Source organism: Esox lucius, chromosome 14, assembly GCF_011004845.1.
Source record: "Esox lucius isolate fEsoLuc1 chromosome 14, fEsoLuc1.pri, whole genome shotgun sequence".
NCBI classification, from domain to species: Eukaryota; Metazoa; Chordata; class Actinopteri; order Esociformes; family Esocidae; genus Esox; species Esox lucius.
This window is the reverse complement of record NC_047582.1, coordinates 16,149,501-16,166,246: the sequence shown is the minus strand read 5'-3', so window position 1 is coordinate 16,166,246 and position 16,746 is coordinate 16,149,501. Positions and strand designations below refer to the sequence as shown.

The 16,746-nt window shown below is 40.2% G+C and overlaps 1 protein-coding gene across 3 annotated transcripts in view; it reads left to right on the top strand.

The window, feature by feature from the left end:
* Positions 1-16,746, top strand: part of mcc (MCC regulator of WNT signaling pathway) — an 87,529-nt gene that overhangs the window by 38,335 nt on the left and 32,448 nt on the right. For all 3 annotated transcript variants that reach the window (XM_029125062.2, XM_029125063.2, XM_029125064.2), the window contains 4 exons: positions 5,129-5,242; positions 11,249-11,391; positions 13,819-13,961; positions 16,332-16,495. In XM_029125062.2, the coding sequence (XP_028980895.2) occupies positions 5,129-5,242; positions 11,249-11,391; positions 13,819-13,961; positions 16,332-16,495 (564 nt within the window). The remainder of the gene's footprint in view (positions 1-5,128; positions 5,243-11,248; positions 11,392-13,818; positions 13,962-16,331; positions 16,496-16,746) is intronic.

Here is a 16,746-nt window from a genome sequence, read left to right as displayed (position 1 = left end):
CTCTGTGTGAAAGTCTGTTTGTGGACCCTGAGAGGGTTTGTTCCGTTGTTTACAGTTTGTATTCCTAGGGAAGTACAGGGATGAGAGAAATACACTGCATACCTGCTGCACTGCTTTGTAAGCATCTGAACTCCTGTAGCTGGTAAAGCTGACTGGCTTTATTTTGCCTTGTTGATGGCTAATGTATAATGCTGCCGTCTTTAGTGCATTATTGGGACTGTTAAGCACATGATCAAAGTGAATGAATTAAAACACAGGACACTGAGTGGTAAAGACAGTGCATCATCATGCATACAAATACAGACAAACCATAAAACATAGATCATTCTACGCACGTCATTACATTTCCTGATACAATTCTTAGTACAAAGATGGTAAGAGAATCTGACTAGTGTTGTACCCATAGGACACGGTTTCTTAGTCAGGTACAACTTTGTCATAAAAACGCTTTTGTTTCAAGTGTTTTCTTGTCCGCAATACTCTGGATTTTCTGTGGTCTCCCTCCCAAAGTAAATATCTACACTTACATAGGGCTGCACAGTTAATCGGAATATAATCGAAATTGCGATAATGAAACGGGTAACATCCAAATCGCCAATTGAAGGGATTTTTAGATATGTGCTTCACGCGAGCCAATGGGCACGCATCGTACATCCAAAATAGTTTTTTTTACATGCGCCACCCTCCAATGTAACTCTCACTAAAAACAAACGGTCACCATTCTTTATTTCTACACCTCATCTGGCTGCCACTGGTCTTTATCACCTACGTTTTCTTGTGTATCTCATTTTAAGGACTGCTGGGATTTAAGACATTGTCTTATTTAAATGATAATACGTTCAATTTAACTGTATGAAACTGTGTGTAATTATTTTTTAAAGTGGTGTGAAAAAACAGGGCCAATTCTTAAAAACGCTTAGGCATTATCTTTTATTTGGATAAGATTCCCTGGGGGGCAACTAACCCCATGGGGGGCATATTTTTTCCTATAAAAATAATTATTATTAAATACAAATTAAGCTGTCAACTGTAGACATTTATTTTTATTGTAATCCATTACCCTAAGCATAGTCATCTTCAACATACAAAAAAAATCACCAAACTTTTCTTTTTTGTTTCAGTAAATAAACTTTGATCCTAGGGTGGGCTTCGGCCCCATGTGACCCTACTATCCTTCCCACCCTAAACCACCCTGGACTAGCTAGGACTATACTGGTCTCGTTTGGTAAGGGACGACACGTAGCACACAAATTGTCTTATTGTTGAGAGGCAGGAGTCTACACAGTGCCCCTTTACATTCTTCCAAGCTTCTTGCAGGATTTGCAGTAACTTTTCTTTTGACTTGGGCTGCATTGTTTCCTGTCCAACTGACCCCACACAGGTTTATTATGTTGAGTTTGTGGATATGAGCTGGCCGATCTAATCATCGGTGTGTTCCATCACCTTCAAGTGTTTGGGGTCATTATCTACAACTTCTTGGTCTTCCACTTCATTTTTTGTTTTCCGTTTCATATTTGCCCAGTTTCTTCAAAGGTCTTTATGGCGTTTCTTCTAGTTGTCTTAGACAATATCAATTAACTTTTGGACATTACCAGAAATATTTTTGTTACCATACATTTTTTTATTCTAATGTTATATAGGGTTCTTTTACGAGTTATTTTACAATTAATGCTTATGCAAGTAAAGTATAATTTTTTTGCTATTGCACTTTGTTATTAATAATTTCTATATTCAACAAACAAAAGCTTTAATCTTAAAGTGCCCATTTTTACATGTGGCATACTGTACTTCAAAGTTATTTTTTGTGCTTGTTATTTTTTGATAACTAAAGTCAATAAATACGTAGCATTCAGTTGAGGAAATGTTATTGATTAAAGAACATGTACATCAAACTGACCAAGTTATTTTAATATTAGACAATTCTATATGTGTCTTATGATGATCATAGATTATTTTCACCACTAGTTTACAATATATTAAATATGATCTATTTATACCTATAGCTATATCTTTCGATCTCTATCTTTGATCTTGCTGGAAATAATTATTACTCTGAAAGGGTGAGGCTTTAAGTCATTTTTTATTTAAAGGATGGGGTAGAAGGTTGACATGGATTCACTGAATGGCAGTGATGAAGATGTTAGAGGATTGACCTTTGGCTTCCCGAGAATAGCGTCTGTAAAACATCCCCCCACGACCCCTACTCCCTCAAAACAGATAATGGGTCTCTATTATAATTTGAACCATTAGATAAGTCGCGATTGGGCCTTTGGCCCCCAGATGTCTTCACAACTACAGTACCCCAACCCAAAAAACAGTGTACTGAAGTTTATTATTTTGGAACCAATGTTTTACTTTAGGATACTAAATACAATCCTGTTTCCAAAAATGTTGGGACGCTGTGTAAAATGTAAAGAAAAACAGAATGCAATGATGTGCAAATAATTTAAACCCCATATTCAATAGAAAATAGTACAAAGACAACATATCAGATGTTGAAACTGAGACATTTTATTGTTTCTTGAAAAATATATATGCCTACTTTGAATTTGATGCCAGCAACACATTTCCAAAAAGTTGAGACAGAGGCAAAAAAGTACTGGAAAAGTTGTGTAATGCTAAAAAACTAAAACTACAATTAATTAGATCAACTGGCAACATGTCAGTGACGTGATTGGGTATTAAAAGATTCCAGAGAGGATGGCTCTGTCAGAAGTGAGGATGGGGAGGGCAAATAGAGCCGCAATTTAAAAATAAAATTTCTCAACATTACTTTTCAAAGAGTAAAAACGTAACATTTTCAAAGAGTTTAGGGATCTCATCATCTTTGGTACATTATATCATAAAAAAATTAAGAGAATCCAGAGAAATCTCTGTATACAAGATAGAAGGCCAAAAACCAGTATTGGATGGCCATGATCTTCAGGCCCTCAGATGGCTCTGCATTAAAAACAGACACAATTCTGTAGTTAAAATCCCTGCATGGGCTTAGGAACACATCTGAAAACCATTGGTTGTGAACACAGTTTTTCACTACATCCACAAATGCAAGTTAAAACTATACCTTGCAAAAAAAACATATATAAACAAGATCCAGAACCGCCACCGCCTTCCCTGGGCCCGAGATCATTTAAGATGGTCTGAGGAAAACTGTCCTGTGGTCTGACAAATCAACATTTTTTGTGAATCCTGGACGCTGCATCCTCAAGACTGAAAAGGAGAGAGACCATCCTGCTTCTTACCAGTGCACAGTTCAAAAGCCAGCATTTGTAGTGGTATGGTGCATTTGTGCGCATGGCATGGGTGACTTGCACATCTGTGAAAGTATGAGGGAGCATTAGTGAACTTGGGATGGGTGACTTGCACATCTGTGCTGAACAATATATACAGGTTTTGGAGAAACGTATGCTAACATCCACATTCTGCACATATAACAACAGCATGGCTCCACAGTAAAAGAGTCAGTCCAGTCCAGACTTGTCATCCATTGAAAACATTTGGTCCATTATGAAATGAAAAATATGACAAAGGAGACCCTAAACTATTGAGCAAATCATTGCATTCTGTATTTATTAGCATTTTACACAGCGTCCCAACTTTTCTGGAAATGGGATTGTAGATTGTATTGACATTTTAGTTGACTTAACAGGCAACGAATCAACCTGGAATTCTAGGCTGATGCTGTAGGCATCAAATACTGTTTTTATTTATATGTGTGGAAAAGCTCACCGTTAAGTATCAGCAGATGTGTTCTTTCTCACTGGATCTTAACATATATATATGAGGCCTTAAATTGGCTCTGATTTGATGAGCTCTTTCTGTTCTAGTGTTAAATTACCGATCCTGAACAGCAGGTGAGCCTTGCGGTCCTGCTCTGTGACGTTTCCTTTTTTCACTTCTTGAGAGGATTCATTTAAAAAGTGTTTCTTCCCCTCAGGGCTCTGTGGAGATGGCAGAGCAAACAGACCATCCTTGGTTCATTCATTTACATTGCTGCTGATGCTGCAATACTTCTTCTATATAGAGTTATGGAATTAAGTGTATTTTTCATCAAGTGAAAATGTATTTAGTGAAATGATCTGAAGAAATGATTCACATTGTTTGAATAAACATGCTTTTATTTTGACTAGAGGCCTTTTTACCGATAATGCACTATTCAGGAGTTTTAAGAGTATTGTATGAATAGTCTTTGTGTATTCTGTTTGCCAATGGATATTTCAGAACACTGTGGGTTGGAGACAATTCTTACAAGGTTTTGCTGTGGTCACTAGTTAGGCTTGCATTGCTTTGTATAAGTGTTTTAGGTTGGTCCACTAGACTATATTAAACACACGTTGCAAGAAGTGAATAGAAGCTGTTTTGTTTAGGATCGTACTCCGGTAGGTCTAGTTTGATCACAGCCCTGGAGTACAGTTGGATGTGTGTCTCACACTGTTTTTCTTTGTTTGAAGGCCCAGTTGGCTCTCCTGTCTGCTTTGGACTACTGTCCATGGGTGTGTCGGTGTGTTGTCTCTCATGAGTGTTCTATTTCCTTTCTCTCTGACTTTGGGGTAAAACAGATGTTGCAGGGAGGTTGGCAATTTTCTTATTCCACTTTCCTAGTGTTCTTCTGTTGCAGTTTGCTGAGGTAAGTGGTAAGAAGAAAGTGTTCACATGCCTCCAGGCTTAGGTATATTGTGTAAGAGACTTTTCCCTAATATGAGAAACCATGATTGTGCTATTCTTTTGGTTTGTTTATGAAGTCAGTCTAAGCCAAGTTTATCCTTCTGTAAGTGACTAAAGCTTGGTCATATAGTTCTTACGATGGAGAAGTTGGCCTGAGTTTGTTTTGGTAATACAAAAGCATATGAATGGCTTAGACCGTGAGCATGGTGGATAGAAGTGTGTGTGTGAAAAATGTGAGCCCTCAGACAACTTCACAGGCGTGTGTGTGTCTGACATTTCCGTCCAACACAAGTAAAAAGCCTGCGTGCTCTGCATGCTAATGCGTTAGCACTCATTCTATTCAGTTTTGGGGCTCAAACCCATCCCTTGAGAGTGATGAGGCAGTGTGTGTGTGTGTGTGTGTGTGTGTTTGTGTGCGTGAGTGTGCGTGCCCTGCTTTTAACCCTGTCGCCTCTCTTTGTAGCTCCATCTGGCTGCCCTGGCCTCGTTGAAGGGGGACGTGGTGGAGCTGAACAAGCGGCTGGTGCAGACAGAGAGAGAGCGAGAGCTGCTGGAGAAGAGACTGGCCAAAGCACAGGTACTCTGAGTGCTTATACAGGCAGCCCAATGCCCATCTCCTCCACTATGGGTCTTCTGACCAACTCAATCAGATTTTCGTAACAATGTACAGCTAGGTCCGGAAATATTTGGACACTGACACCGTTTTTAGAATTTTGTCTCTGTACGCCACCATAATGGATTTGAAACCAAGATGCAGTTGAAGTATAGGCTTTCAGCTTTTATTCAAGGAATTGCAACCATTTTCATACTCATTCCCCTTATTTCCGGGGCTCCCATGTAATTGGACAAATTAACACAATCATAAATGAAATGTACATTTGTAAAGCTTTGTCAAGATTCCTTTGCTGGCAATGACTACTTGAAGTCTGGAACACATGAACATCACCAAAGGCTGGGTTTCCTCCTTTGTGATGCTTTACCAGGCCTTTACTGCAGCTGTCTTCAGTTGTTTGTTTGTGGGTCTTTCTGCCTTAAGTTTTGTCTTCAGCAAGTGAAATGCATGCTCAATTGGGTTGAGTTGACTCACCCATTGCTGAATATTCCACTTCTTTGCCATAAAAACTCCTGGGTTGCTTTCGCAGTATGTTTTGGGTAATTGTCCATCTGTAAAGTGAAGCGCAATCTAATCAAATGAATTTGACAATATGTCCCAATACACTTCAGAGGGGGCTATATATTAAAGAGCTGTAATTCCTAAACCCTTCCTCCAATTTAGATGTGAATACCCTAAAATAAAAGCTGAGAGACTAGCACTTATTCATTATTTAACTGTAACTTGAATATATTTTGGTATTGCACGCTCCCTCAAAATTTGCATCTGTGGCATTTTGCTGTGTGATGGTTCCAAGGTGTTACACTGCTATATTATTGTGCTGGGGGATATTAGGAATGCACTACTAACTTTTCTCAGTCTCCTCCAGTTAAAAATTTTAGGAGGAGAGGAGTTCCTGGTCCACACCTGCGGATTACCTAGTTTGGGGGGCCCGTTGCTGTCCCTGTCCTTGTCCACCTGGTCATACTTCTGACCTAGTCTAAAATCAAATAGACTCTGGATTTAGCCCAGAGAAATGTATTTATTATTCCAATTGGACTCTTAATATCTCACCCGACACAGCCAGAAGAGGACTGGTCACCCCTCTGAGCCTGGGTCCTCTCTAGGTTTCTTCCTAAAATTCGACCTTCTTAGGGAGTTTTTTCTAGCCACTGTAATTCAACACTACTGTTGTTTGCTCCTTGGGGTTTAAGGCCGGGTGTCTCTGTAAAGCACTTTGTGACAACTGCTGTTGTAAAAAGGGCTTTATAAATAAATTTGATTGATTGATTGATTGATGGAACTGCACATTTTAGAATGGCCTTTTATTGTTGCCAGCCTAAGGCACACCTGTGCAATAATCATGCTGTCTAATCAGCATCTTGATATGCCACAGGTGGATGGATAATCTCGGCAAAGGAGAAGTGCTCACTAACACAGATTTAGACAGATTTGTGAACAATATGAGAGAAATAGGCCTTTTGTGTACATATACAAAATCTTAGATATTTGAGTTCAGCTCATGATAAATGGGAGCAAAAACAAAAGTGTTGCGTTTATAATTTGGTTCTGTGTATATATATATATATATATATATATACCAAAATAACCAAACCTGTGTCGGTGTCCAATAATTTCCGGACCTAACTGTATACTGTCTATTTTCTGGGTCGATCTTGAGTGGTTAACAGCTTTTCACATATTTCTATATTAGTTTTGTCCACAAGCCAGCTGTAGCGGATCTCCTATCATGACCCCCGTCATCAGAGAAACACTTATTTAAATGCTTCCTCTTTTCTGCACCTGTAAATTAGATGTCTTTGACATGCAGAAGTTCCTTTGTTAAATCTAGTTTTTTTTTCTTTGACTAACAACCGAAACTGCTCCAAAGCATGGAAAATAACTACAAGAAACAGATGTTAAGGAATTCAACTTGCTTCATATGTTTGTAATTCTTTAGTTGATTTTTAAAGAACTTCCTGGAATTGCTGACACTGGGAATGATTTGTATGGCTCATCAATTGGAATGCATCTGAAAAATCCTCCCCTCAGTTACATAGTCTATTCATATGTTGGGGATATTGCCTAATGGCTCATTGCATTGTTTCCACCTTCCCATAACATGGCTCATTGCATTGTTTCCACCTTCCCATAACATGGCTCATTGCATTGTTTCCACCTTCCCATAACATGGCTCATTGCATTGTTTCCACCTTCCCATAACATGGCTTGTTGCATTGTTTCCACCTTCCCATAACATGGCTCATTGCTTTGTTTCCACCTTCCCATAACATGGCTCATTGCATTGTTTCCACCTTCCCATAACATGGCTCATTGCATTGTTTCCACCTTCCCATAACATGGCTCATTGCATTGTTTCCACCTTCCCATAACATGGCTGGTTGCATTGTTTCTACCTTCCCATAACATGGCTGGTTGCATTGTTTCTACCTTCCCATAACATGGCTGGTTGCATTGTTTCTACCTTCCCATAACATGGCTGGTTGCATTGTTTCCACCTTCCCATAACATGGCTGGTTGTATTGTTTCCACCTTCCCATAACATGGCTCATTGCATTGTTTCCACCTTCCCATAACATGGCTCATTGCATTGTTTCCACCTTCCCATAACATGGCTCATTGCATTGTTTCCACCTTCCCATAACATGGCTTGTTGCATTGTTTCCACTTTCAGTGTAATATCATCCCAGTGACGTGTGTTTTCTGTGACCTTGGCCATGTTTTAGAAGGGGATTTCATCCCAGCTCTGGTTCTCCAGTTCCTGCTCTCATACAGGGATGAGAGACTGGAAGGGTTGCCTTTTAAATAAAGAGGAAATTGATTTGGGGATTATTTGGCATGAAGCAACACATCCCATATGTCACCAGAAACAGGAACTGTCAGTAACCATGCCAACAGCTCAGCTTCGATCTGCTTTGTAGTTTTCCAAGTCCCAGTGATTGGCACTGTGTCTCTCAGAGGACAGAGTTGTTGGCTCTGTGTGTGTACGTGTTTGTGTGTGCACTTATGTATGTTGCGTTGCGTGCGTGTGTTTAAGAATGAGGGAGTGAATATGATGAGAGATGTGACGGTTTGTGTACGTTTAATGTGTTTGTGTAATGGTGTGTGTGTGTGTTATGGAAAGAGACAGGTGTGAGTACCTGTTTTAGGAGAGGGGAGCGTGTTAAGAAGCACTTCATTCTGACATGGTCCTTCTAAAGCATCTCCCCCTGATGCTGTCTCACTGTCTATCCCACTGAAAACTGACACAGCAATGCTTCAAAGAGCTATGGAATATCCCTGCTGGAAGCCACGTCAACTGTGGGTTTTTCCCCTTGTGGTGGTTCTTGTAATCTAGAACTATTATTAGTGTGAAATATTAATGGATATTTTTCTGTTTTCCACCTGTTCCGCTGGAGTTAGATGAAGGGCAATGGACAGTACCATTTATTTTTTACGATTTCTGTCTGGCAACATTCTGTAAGAAACACAACCGTGTAGTCTAATATAAAACACATCGAACATTAAAGCTCTGCAGAGCACAACATCTCCATAAATGTGGTAATATACTCAAGATTAAGACCGTGAAGAATAGTTAGGACCCCAAAAGTGGGACATAGGATGAGACCTCGCTTGCATTGTGGAGAGAGACTGAGAAACCACTGTTAATTAGATCATGATGTCATCATACCAAGACTGTACTGTAAGACACTAGGTTATACATGCACAGGCCGAGGGCTAAAACACTTTGCTCCCATTGCCACTTTCCAGGGTTTTTAATGCATACTACACGTCGGGTCTCAGTGTAGCTTTCACTGTATGTATTAGCAAGGCAGTTAGTGTCTGCTCATAGAGAAATGACCCCAAACCCTTCTGAATAGGTCAGTTAGTAGTGAGACACTTCACAAGTTCTCAGAATACACTGTTCCATAACTCCGCCCAAGTGTTGGTGACATGGTGACACATGCTGTGGTGGCGTGAATATGAAATAAAACCGGACGGGATGTCAGCTACCATAGCTGACTGTTTGAGTTAAACATTTACTATGTTGGCCCGGCCATAAATTCAGTTACTAGGTAATTCTAGATAAAACATTTCCTTCCCTCCGATGAAGTTATTAAATTTCCCTTTTTCTGTGATTGTTCTTCTTTTCCATTTTCTCTAGTCTGGGCTTCTGCATAGATACTCTAGAGGGTCTGTTTTACTCAAATGGATTTTCGCCAAGAATTTTAAAGCTGGAAATTAGCTTGAAAACTGCTAGATGATCTCTCTGTTGTCAACAGGTGGGAATTAAAAATGTTCCTACACATGAACTTGAATGATTTAGCCATGCACTGCCCATGTCTTAGTTCAACTTCTTATTTGCTGTTTTTGTCTTGACTGGAATTTGGTTTTGATTATCAAGAGGGGTCCCTTCATAAAAGTGGTCCATGAGAAACACGGGTTTGGAAACCTAGGGAGGATGTTTGGTTCTGTCTGACTCCCAACTCAACGGTTTTTCATTGAGTTGCGGGTTGTGTTAGGCTTTTGACATGTATCACATGGTAAACATGCTTTTGAGTGAGGACCGACCAAGCCTTTGGATCTTGTAGCACTTGGCTGTCAATAATATTCAGAGTCAAATGACTTTGAACCAATTGTATATTTTGGCCCCTGCCATAAACCACATGCCAGTTCTTATCAGTGTCTGTTGTCACTGGGTAGGTGTTATGACAGCCACACTGTGTGACCTGTCTGCGGCTGACTGGAATTCCCTTTGTCCCTGCAGCTCTCCCTGGGTCTGGGAGCTAAAGCAACTCATCTCTTCAAATTGTCAATGCTGGCCATTTGACTGAAAGGCTCTTGACTCTACTCACGCACACATAGATATTGGGACTCTGTTTCAGTGTGGGTACTTGTCCACTGAATCCCTGACCTTTAGACACAGATGTATTTTGACCTGACTCGCTGAGCTTCTGACCTGTGGCTTACTGACCTTTGAGCCTTCCTCTTAGATACTCTCAGAGCTCTGACCTATTCAAAGGGGCACAGTGTTTAGAAGGTCATGTACAGTATCCACACGAGTAGATGTTCTGCATGACAAGAGATTAGTGTATTTTCCATAACACACTAAGACATTTTTCACACTCATTTGGCAGTGTTATTTCTGTATTCCATAACTGACATTATTTTCATAATGGTACTAGGTTGTAGCGTTGCTGCTTGATAAATGTTCCATTGTGTGAAGTACTTGGCAGGCCTCTTTTTGACTCTTTGTTTCATTTTCGTGTTCAGCCTCCAACACAGGCCAGAAACACATACCAGTCTGCTAAGGTCATGACAGGAAGCATAGTATAACACAAACACACGCACAATCTTCCTTTAGGTTTTACTATCTTTGTGGGAACTCAAATATTATTTCCATTCAAAATCCTATTTCCCCTACATGTTACTATAGGTTTTACCCTTAAACTAACCCTTTAAAATAGCTTTTTCCTGATGGGTACTGGCTAGATGTTCCTAGAAGATTGCTATCGTAGTTGGGATTGTTGGAACACACACATATTGGTCAAACCTGCACACACACACAACATCTCCTCCCCCTCCACTGTGGCTGAGGGGAAAGCTGATACCTTCCTCTGTCTCCCAGTCTCTGAGCTCCATGTGGACAACCCCCAGCATGACCTTGTACACAATGTTGCCTGTGTATGTGTGTGTGTGTGTGTGTGTTCACGTTTGCCAGAAATTGCCTCAGGAGCCAGTCCTATTCCAAATGGCACACGACTGTGAAGGAAGACCCTGTACCTTTGCTAAAATTCCATTCTCCACACTTCACCTTTGAATGGCAGCACTGTTACGGGTGCTGTATGGTCACCCTGCAGACACGCCGCCCTTAAAACATTAGCTAATAAAAGAACACGATCCGTGAACTGTTAAGGCTCGCCTAATAGGACAAATGTGGAGTGGAACCCAGGTGTAACAGATGCCCAACGTTTCTGTGCGTTTGGTCAGTGTGAGCAGTCCCATCTGATGCGGGAGCATGAGGACGTTCAGGAGCAAACCACGCTACGCTACGAGGAGAGGATCACGGAGCTGCACAGCATCATCGCTGAGCTCAACAAGAAGATAGACCTGCTACAGAGCAGCACCATCAGGTAGTCACACACACGACATACGCGCTCCCTTACCCATGGGTTCCCCCGGTAAATGGGAGCTCTATTTTGCATTCTTTTGTCGTGCTGTCTTTCTTTGCTGTTTATTTACTGCCGCGAAATCAAAATGGCAGCATTTGCGTCAGAGACCTCTTAAGGGTTTGTTTTCCCAGCTCAAGTGTCCACTCCAGGCCTCTCCATGTGCATCAGAACAAAGTCCTTTGACATAACAGGCTGGGGTTTATGGGCTAAGCAGGACCGTTAACCAAAACAGTGTTTTTGAAAAAAAACTCCGGCATGGCAGCCCTCCAGAATTCCTCCGTTGCCTTGATGTGTACAGGTTTTTGATTAGATAAAGGTTTATGAAAATGCCCACATCTTCTTTCTTTAATGTTTTGAGTGAGTGTGTGTGTGTGTGTGTGTATACAGTGGGGAGAACAAGTATTTGATACACTGCCGATTTTGCAGGTTTTCCCACTTATAAAGCATGTAGAAATACATGCTTTATAAGGGACATTCAATAGGGACTTTCAGCTCCCTCCAAAGATTTTCGATTGAGTTCAGGTCTGGAGTGGCTAGGCCACTCCAGGACCTTGAGATGCTTCTCCCCACTGTATATTGATAGTTATTGTATCAATGTCATTCATGAAATAGCTATGTCAGTGTAAAGTTCATTTTCAGTCTAACTAGCAATTGCTAAATTCTTAAGACTATTCCAATTAGTAAGTTAGTAGATACTAGTAAGCCTATTACTGACTAATAAGCTGTTAAAACAGACAGTGGCCAATGACATACAATTCATAGATGATATTTGTGGTGGAAGTAAACTTAATAAGAAACATTAGGCAGTTTTACACGATGCTTAATGGTGCCTAGCTACATTTTGAAACTTGGCGTGATGTTAATGTGTGACAATTTTATGACGAGGTAGTATGTCCCAATCAGTCCCTACAGTAATCTCTTTCTAATTGAATGCGTTCAATGTAGTATATCAACCCTGTTATACCTGTTGTTGGTTGGATGTTAACTAATTTAGGGAACTTGTTTCGAGAACCGTGGCTCTTCGACTAATTGGTTGAACAATGCAGAACATTCTGCACATGAATAGCTAAGTGCCATTGTGGTTAAAGCCTGTCACATAGGAGACCCTGGTTCGAATCCAGTGAGGGCAACAACATTTATTCCTTCTAATCCCGGGCCGGCCGAACTAGGGTTGCCTGGGTTCTTTTCTTGTTTTTATAGTACTACAAAAATGATTTACTCTAAATGTATTGTTTTTAAACTTTACTTAAATTACAGTTTCATGACCACACACACTGCCATGACCATAGCACAGCTATTCATCATCAACAGCAGGAATGACAGATCAGTTTATTATGCGAAACAGTAACCACAAAGTACAATTGAGTAAATATGAAATGTCTTCAATATAGTTAACATGGTTGATATCTGGGAAAATGACTTGAGAAGTCTAGAGATGGCGCTTTGAGTTAACCTGTAAACTGCAATATTCAGTCATTTTATGTGATAAGATATGCCTTATTAAACATCAAACTTAAGCCTTTTCAAATACACACAGTTTTTCACATTAACATGCAAGCTGACTGACCCTATCTGGCATGCATGTGGGGGTGCATATAAATTGCTTGGGAATGCAATAAAATGCAAATTAATTACTTAAAAATCATACAATGTGCAGCAATAGTTGTAATATAACAGTATATACAGTTTTATTTTAGGGTTACTATATAACGTAGCTACTGAAGCTTGAAGCCAGTGAGGTTGTCTATCCTGAACAAATCCTAATGCATAATTCTTTTGAAGAATTTAGCAATTGCTAGTATGACTGAAGATGAACTTTACACTGCCAAAGCTATTTAATTTCATGGCACAACAACATTTGTTTTTCTTTTGTTCGTGAATGATATTGATACAATAACTATCCATATAGGTGACGATAACTGACTTCGTCAAGTGAAAAGACAAGAGAATTGTGCAAAACCCTCCTCTTTTACTGCACAAGGGGTTGTGGTCTATATTATTCCAAAAATATACACGGATGTGTACTTCGAAAATCTCCCAGAAATAGTTGCAATATAACCATAACCAGTTTTATTTTAGGCTTACTATAACATACTTTGTTCTGTCAGAGTTGAGGATTGAACACTGGTCGCCCACATGGCAGGCTGCGTCTCTAACCACTACGCAATTTAACAATGGGTTGTCATTTAGGCGCTCAGTAAGAGACATTTGCTCTTCTTGGCTTGTTCCGCTTAGGTGGTCTGGCAAGAAGTTTAACTGAATCATAAAGACTGTTTGTTTGATCTGTTTATGCTTGCACTAACCCTCAAGTCAAATCAGTGCAATCGAAGGGCAGACAGTGTGAGTTATCTTTGCCATAACTCAGTGACTCTTTATGTCCACGCACAGGGAGGAGGATGAGTTTTCTGAGCTGCGTTCAGAGCTCAGCCAAAGCCAGCTGGAGGTCAACGAGGACGGACGGAGCCTCGAACAGGACGGGGCATCTGTGTCACTGCTGGAAAACCACTCCACCCTGGTGACAGCCGACATGGGTAAGAAGGACCCAGTGATCATGTCCTACTTGACCACTGCTGGTTGAGAGAATGCAAAGAGTGCAAAGCAAAGGGTGGCTACTTTGAAGAATTTAAAATATTAATGTGTTTTATTTCTTTAACACTTTTTTAGTTACTACATGATTTCATATGTGTTATTTCATAGTTTGGTTTTCTTAAATATTATTCTACAATGTGGAAAATGCAACCCCTTTTCCCAAAATGTGGGATGCTGCGTAAAATGCAAATAGAATGCAATTATCTGCAAATAATGTATCCCTTTTGTTAAGTAAAAATAGTACGAAGACAACATATCAAATGTTATTATTTTTGGACAGATATATGCCATACATGCAATTTGATGCCAGCAACACATTACAAAAAAGTTGGGATGGGCATGTTTACCACTGGGTTGCATCACCTCTTCTCTGTAAGAGTTTGGGAACTTAGGAGACTTGTTATTGTAGTTTTGCAAGTGAAATGTTATCCCATTCTTGCTTGATACAGGATTTACAGGATATACAGGATCTGCTCAACTGTTCAGGGTCTCCTTTTTCATTTCATAATGCGCCTGATGTTTTCAGTGGGTGACAGGTCTGGACTGTAAGCCAATTCAGCACCCAGACTCTTTTACAACGGAACCATGCTGTTGTAATACGTGCAGAATATGGTTTGGCATTGTCTTGCTGAAATAAGCAAGGGCTTCCCTGAAAAACACGTTATCTGGATGGCAGCATATGTTGCTGCAAAACCTGTGTATATTGTTTAGCATGGTGCCTTCACAGATGTGCATGTCACCCATGCCATGTGCACTAATTCACTCCCATACCGTGTGCTGATTACAAGCTGGATGGTCCCTCTCCTCTTTAGTCCAGAGGACGTGGCGTCCATGATTCCCAGAAATAATTTATAGTTTTGATTTTTCAGACCATAGGACAGTTTTCCACTTTGCCTTAGTCCATCTTAAATGAGCTCGGGCCCAGAGAAGGCGGTGGCGATTTTGGATCTTGTTTATATATGGTTTGCATGGTAGATTTTAACTTGCATTTGTGGATGCAGCAACATATACTGTGTTCACAGACAGCAGTTTTTGGTAGTGTTTCTGAGCCCATGCAGTGATTTCCACTACAGAATCGTGTCTGTTTTTAATGCAGCGCCGTCTAAGGGGCCGAAGATCACTGCCATCCAATATAGGTTTTCGGCCTTGTCCCTTGCGTACAGAGATTTCTCTGGATTTTTTTATGATAATGTACCAAAGATGATGAGATCCCCATTAATTTTTCTCATTCATTTACATCACAAGAACCTGGCATTTTAACAGGGGTGTGTAGACTTTTTATATCCACTGTACTTAAAGAATGACATGAATGCTAACATTTGTAATCCAGCTTTGCAATCTATTATCTAACAGTAGGGTTTTACCAAGCCAGGTCATTCTTCTAAAATGGCGCCAGATGTAGGCTATAAAACTCTTCACTTATTTTTAAACATTCATTATTCAAATCGGATATTGTTTTGTTGCATGAACTGAGACATTTGCAAATACCAAATTAAAAGTAGGTTGCTGTGGAGAAATTTACCGAATTACAATGTTGTCATCTAGGGTTGGGCGGTATCTTAATTTTTCAATAATCATTTGAATCATTTTCTAGAATGACAGCTTAGAAACAAACAGACCCACTGCAAGGCTAAGCAATGAAGCTCATAAGGCATTAGTATGAGCAGTAGCTAGCTACTGCATTTCATATTTGGCAAGTTTGGACATTTACAACGAAAGTAAACAAGACATTGTGCAAATAAACAGAAGAAGAGCAGTGTAGGGCTACTGTACTTGTCTGTGAGTGTGATATAAAGCTATATCAGAAAAAGATGCCTGCTAGTATCACAGTCATTGTTTATTTGTCTCAAATAGTTCTGTGGTGTTCTCCTCTTAAAACAGCAGCTGTGTGGGATACAGTTTAATGACTGTTACTAGCCTACAGCATTCTTCCAGTCAGCCTGAGGCATTCCGTAAAATTATTAGCATTTAGCGCATGGCTGGTTATTAGTACAGCACCATGCCATACATTAGAGCTATGCTGCCGTGCTAACAAGGTCACCTTCCTCATGCTGACTACAGTAGGTGTTGTTTTTGGCTTGTTTTTCTATATCAGTGTGTCTGGAATGGATCTATTTATTTTATTTCTCGCTGTATCTGTGACACTGTCACTTTTTCATCTGGTCTATGACCAGTTTAGCTCAGAGCTTCCAGCCTTGACACCACAGTAGCGACCTGAACACAGTTTGCCAGACATTACAGTAGGCTTCAAAACATGAATCTTTTCCTTAACCAGCGGAGTCTAACCCCAGCCCTGTCCTTTCTCACGATAGACAACTGCAGTGACCTCAACTCGGAGCTGCAGCGGGTTCTGACGGGGCTGGAGAGTGTTCTGTGTGGGAGGAAGAAGAGCACCTGTAGCCTGTCTGTGGCAGAAGTGGACCGCCACATTGAGCAGTTAACCACTGCCAGCGAACACTGTGACCTGGCCATCAAGGTAAACAGTAAATTGGGGATTAAAAAAATAATAATATTGGTGAACCCAGTATTTTTGTCCGAACCACCAATCCTAATGCAAGCATTCACAGACAAAGAGAAGTGACTAAAAGAGTTACATGATTATTACCAAATTGTTGTGTGTTTTTTTACACTGCCATTATATATACACTCACCTAAAGGATTATTAGGAACACCTGTTGAATTTCTCATTAATGCAATTATCTAATCAACCAATCACATGGCAGTTGC